The sequence below is a fragment of the Microtus ochrogaster genome, chromosome 19 (genome assembly GCF_000317375.1).
Source record: "Microtus ochrogaster isolate Prairie Vole_2 chromosome 19, MicOch1.0, whole genome shotgun sequence".
In the NCBI taxonomy this organism is placed as follows: Eukaryota; Metazoa; Chordata; class Mammalia; order Rodentia; family Cricetidae; genus Microtus; species Microtus ochrogaster.
In genome coordinates, this window is record NC_022021.1 from 46,037,999 (window position 1) to 46,043,741 (window position 5,743).

The window sequence follows — 5,743 nt, forward strand, 5'->3', positions numbered from 1 at the left end:
CAACCATCTGTAATGGGGTCTGGTGCCCTCTTCTGGCCTGCAGGCATACACACAGACAGAATATTGTATACATAATAAATAAATAAATATTTTTTAAATACTTTACGAAAAGTCAAAAATGGCCCCTAAAATCAAAAACGATCTTTTTAGCGTAAAAAGTCATGTAACCCTTTCATTCTCTGGTACATGGTTTCTGACACGTCCTTAGCACAGTCTCCATCCCAAAGAAGGCTCATGGCATGAAGACGAAGGAAGGGGGCAGTTCAGCCTGGGGCACAGGCGGAGAGGCATCACTCATCCCAGCAGGATGCTCTGCATTCAGGTTCAGAGTAAAAACACACAACCCAAAAGAAAACAAGGCTACAACTAACATTCACTTTATTCAATTCTGTTCTCTTTAATGACCACATAAAAAAGGGAGCATCTTTGAATATATATACATAAAATTGGTCTGGGAAGAGGTGTTTGCGGTAATAGAAAACTGACATCCCACATCACTGAGTGTTCTATCTCACGCCTACAACAGACACTCCTAGGTCTTAGCCGTTCATTTCCATCTAAGGTACAAGGGACTGTCATGATTACAAAATGAGGCACTCATACAAACAGACAGGAATGGAAACACACATATCTTGTATACTGCCTATCTTTATACTAATGCCAAAGGTATTGATGGAGAGTATTTGAAAGAAGCCCTTACTCATGACAGCTGTTTGTTTGAAGATTTGACACAGCAATACGCTGAAAACAAAACATCCGACTGACAGGGCAAACAGTGTGGATGGGGCCTCAAGCCCCGTCATAAATGAGGTCTTCACAATACTTCAGTGGTACTTTGTTTTCATCTTTTCCCTTGATAATGACTGAACTGTTAAGATTCTAGGACTGTTTTAGACAAGAACTTTGAACGTCACAATGTAAAAGTGAGGCATCCCAGGAACTAGCCTAATACTCTCCATCCTGGAGAGGAAAGGAAGAAGCTACTTTGCAGCACCGTGACAAGGGCCAGAATTCTTGTATAAGGGCACCAGCTCCTGTGTCTGCAAACACAACAGTGTAGAAGCAGCCAAATGCATCTTTTGTGTTTGTCTTAAAAATTCATCAGCCCAACCTAAATTTAAGAATAGACTTTGACTACTAGATAAACTCATCAGAGGAAAGTTACTTATGTGAAGAGATGGACAATTGAAGATTTCATAGTAGTACTAATCAAACCAAATGTTGAAATAAAGATTACTTGTTCGCATCTGGAGTAGAGATGTCCTATCTCCTTCTTTCCCCTAGAGCATGGGAGTTGGAGGTGGGGGCCACGACCATACACACAGAACTTTAAGGTTGGCTACATACAAAGTTTACATTGGCATTTTCTTCTGCTTTCACCTAGACTATTAGTACCTTGTCATTTAAAAATCAACCCATAATTTGCTAATAATGAACAACTACATATTTCAAACTGACCATCTAATAATTGGTCATGTTAAACTAATCCCAATTGGTGATTTATCTTCAAATTACAAATAATAAAGCACAAAGGTCTTTTCTAGTAAACTTCCTTGAAGACTGGATTAGCCCAATTCAAAATGAAGCAGAACTCTTTAAATTCCCTGTAAAAACAGGCAGCAAATAGAAACACAGTTTCTGAACTGAGGGTTTTAATGTTTGTATATATGCATGCCACCCTAGCAAACATTATTTACAATAAACCCTTGAGAATATATTTAACTGAAAGCCACAGGACACAACACAACTAAAAATCTTGGAGGAATTCCTCAGTAAGAGGGCAGAGTCTCCTGCCAGTAATATGGGGCAAATGTTGGTAACCTGTACTGCTTGTGTTTCTTTTTCAACAAAACAAGGTTCATTTAAAATTTTGGAGGATTAATAATTTTTAACTTTTTTATGGTAGATCCATACATTCTTTAAAAAATAAAAATGAAACATAAATGCAATTCAGTGACATCTTTCTCCCCAAAAGATTCAGTTTTATAGTCCTATCCTATGACAGGTGGCAGCACATCATAAAATGCTAATTCTTTATAGCAGGAATGAGTCTGTAAGTGAAGGTGGGTTTGCTAGAGGGACTCTATTTTATGCACCAGAGAAAGAACTGTTACAAAGTGATAGACAGTGTTAACACTGGATCCCATGGCGAGCACTGTTCTTGTTTTAAATATACTGCGTTTTAAAAACAAAGTACTTGCTTATCACTTGGTGAATAAAAAAAAACAACAAAAGCTGAACACATTGCTCTTAATTTTGGTAGCTTATGTTTGGCTTTTGTACTTAAAAAGAGAGGGGGAAAAACAAAAAACTCTACCTGCGGGTTTTAATACTCTGTGGAATTCCTTTACAGCCTAGGAAAGCTCCTACCACTACCCTTACAGTACACCTTCACCATTAAACACTTGGATGGTGGACCAACCATCCTATTCTTTTAAACTTCAAATGTGGGCTTTGGCTAGGGGAGCTAGGTTGAGCATTCTCTTCTCTACGACTCACAGCACGTCTCCAATGCGATCCTTCCTATGGGAAAATACCAGCTCAGCCTGCTTCCTTTCCACAAATAAAACATAGTTTTATTTGCAGTTTACCACAAACAAATGGCTTTGAAAACAGATTTCCTCGGCGGCAGCACACCAGCACCATGGTGGGTGTTCCAAGTCCCACAACACGGCCCGACGTGAGCCTCCGGCCCGTCACAATGCCTCACATGCATGCTGTTTGTACGATGGTATCCCCTAAGACTGCTTACCTGGCATGACACTTTTGGCCACTGCTGACAGAAAGAAAGAGCTGTATGAAGGGGAAGAAACTAATGAAAATCTTCACTGATAGTTTATCTTTCTAAGTACAAACATGCCCCTAACAAGCACAAAACCCCAACTCCCAATGCTAATCATTAGGAATAGTAAATTATCAAAATTAAAAATAATTTCCTCATCTAGCACAACACACTATACAATATTACAAACACAGACACATGAAAACGTACAACAGCTTTGGTGTTACAGGGAATAGCTTCCACACATGGCTGTCTGCGAGGCACTCTGTCCATGCCCCTTACCAGACTCCACCGTCATGCAGCTCCTGGTAAGGACTGACCAGCCACGGCCAGGACGCAGTGACCTGGTGAGAATTGCTGGCAACACCGTGATTGTGCTCCACGGGATGTCACTCAGTCTCGCCTATGCACTACTGCTCTGTGGCACATTTTCCTGTCGATCACAGCAGGTCCAAAATAAAGTGACAACTAGATTTAATAAATTAATATACATTTGTTAAAGATGTACAATGCACATTCTGTTTAATCCAAGGTTTAGGGCATCGAGGAACTCCTATTTACACATGTACAGATCTCAGACAGCAGTGATGTCGCAGAGATGCAGGGAGGAGCAGCAGTGCCAGATGCGCCGCTCTCTGAATGCTGAGGACACAAGTCAAGTACGTTTAACTTAAAAACAATGCTGAGAGATCATGGGGAGAATCTCCAAAGTGAGAAGTCCACAAAAAAGGACATGGGAAGGCAAGGAGAAGGTCAAGGAGCTGAGATAAGCAGTTTATTCCTGGGATGACTGTGGAGGTGGCGTGGATGGGCCTTGCTTGCCAGATTTGCGTTCATAGTTTACCAGGCGCTGCCCTACAAGGTACCTAGAATGCAAACACAGGCTGGTTACTTTCCTTTACAACTCACACATTACTAGGAGCAAGGCTGGCTGTGAGGGTGCTCTGTGGGAACTTGCTTTCTTTGTAAGACACATGATAGGAATCAGACTTCTCTCAAGCCAGGGAACTTTGATGTGGAATGTCCTTCTGTATATTTGATGCTTTTATTGGTTGATAAATAAAGCTGTTTTGGCCAATGGCTTAGCAAAGTAAAGCCAGATGGGAAATCTGAACAGAGACAGAGAGCAGAAGGAGTCAAAGAGACGCCATGTAGCCGCTGATGGAGAAAGATGACAGAATGTTACCAGTGAGTCACAGCCTCGTGGTGATACACAGATTAATAGAAATGGGTTAATTTAAAATATAAGGGCTAGCTAGGAATACGCCTAAGTCATTGACCACAGTGTTGTAATTAATAGTTCTGTGTGATTACTCGGATCTGTGTGGCTGGGAAATGAAAGTGCAGTCTCTGTTTACAGAAGTTCCCAGGTTTACCCTCCTCAGGATGCCCTTATTTCCAGCCATAAAAACTCCACACACTCAATCTGTTAGCAAACCCTGCTGATGCTACAAAGTAGCACTTCACTTTTCTCATATGATTTACCATGCCACAAAATGACACCACCTTAAGAGTAGCTAGACGGGGGCTGGAGAGATGGCTCAGAGGTTAACAGTACTGGCTGCTCTTCCAGAGGTCCTGAGTTCAATGCCCAGCAACCACATGGTGGCTCACAACCATCTGTAATAAGATCTGGTGCCCTCTTCTGGCCTGCAGGCATACATGCAGATGGAATACTCCATATATAATAAATAATCTTTAAAAAAAAAAGAGTGGCTAGAGGAACAGAATTCTTGACTTACTTGTCATTTTTAATGTGTTCATAAAGGCGCTTAAACTGGCGGACCTGGAAGGACAAGATCCCCATCAAAACAACGACCATCAGTAAAAACGGGTAAATCCGCCGGTGGACTAAGTTCTGCATTTCCGCAGTAACACCTGGTAAACCAAACAAAGACAATTTTATTAAAGTAAAAGAAATGGACTAACGAGCCTGTGGAGTAAGAAGAGGTCAGGCCTTTCCCCAGGAAGAGGAATCTGGGTACAACAGAGAGACTTCACAAATGCTGACCGACTTGCAGACTGCACACAGGCAGTGAGCCATACACTAACATCTGCTTCTCTTCTGTGAGATAACTTGAGAGCAGGTAAGTGTTGCACAGGTTTCAGCAAATGCAGACATCCTGGATTCCACAAGCAGCTGGTGGTGTCATCTATATATTTCAGCTATATCACCATTTAAAAACGGCATTGGTACAGTGGTTGACCAGCTGGGTCCCATAGCAGCACTCCACAAACCAGGCATAATGGGACACACATAGAATCCCTGTGATAGGGAGACAGAAGCAGGAGACCCAGGTCCTCCCCACCTACACAGCAAGTTTAAAGGCAGTCTGACTACCTGAGTCTTCCCGCCCCCTTTGCACAATCCCAAACACACCATATAATCAAACAAGCACTCATTTTATAACATTAAAATACTTCCTTTTCAAATTCCAGCTAAAGAGTTTTAACTTTCCTTTGGAATAAGGGAAACTATACCAGAGGAAGTATTCTAAAGGACGTCTCCCAGCTGGCTTACCCATGTGCTCTAGAACCCAGTGTAGCTTGAATGTCCTTCTACTCCATTCCTTAAAATCCACAATTTGGGGAAGATGCTCAATCTCTATGACCTTCAATTTCCTCATCTCTAAATTGAAGTTGATAAAACCTCCAAGAGGTCTTCTAAGAACAATAGCCCAGAGTGGAGAGATGGACTAGATAGTGGAGAACCTGGGTCTGAGTCCTAAACTCACATGGGAAATTCGTAGTAACACTGCCGCAGAGGTAGAAACAGACAGATCCTGGGTTCAGTGGCTAGCCACCTTGCCTAATAAGTGAGCTCCAGAACATGAAAGACCCCGTTTCAAAACAGTTCCTTATTGTTATCTAAGTAACATTATCCAGAGCTGTTCTCTGGCTTCCCCTAACACACACACACACACACACACACACACACACACACACACACACACACACACA

At 41.9% G+C, this 5,743-nt stretch overlaps 1 protein-coding gene across 2 annotated transcripts in view; it reads right to left on the minus strand.

The window, feature by feature from the left end:
- Positions 1–3,239: 3,239 nt before the first annotated feature.
- The window catches only part of March6 (membrane associated ring-CH-type finger 6), a 62,905-nt gene continuing 60,401 nt past the window's right edge, over positions 3,240–5,743 (minus strand). For both annotated transcript variants that reach the window (XM_005356673.3, XM_013349748.2), the window contains exons 25-26: positions 4,525–4,660; positions 3,240–3,648 (exon numbers count right to left, since the gene is read on the minus strand). In XM_005356673.3, coding sequence (XP_005356730.1) covers positions 3,558–3,648; positions 4,525–4,660 — 227 coding nt within the window. In that variant the 3' untranslated portion in view covers positions 3,240–3,557. The remainder of the gene's footprint in view (positions 3,649–4,524; positions 4,661–5,743) is intronic.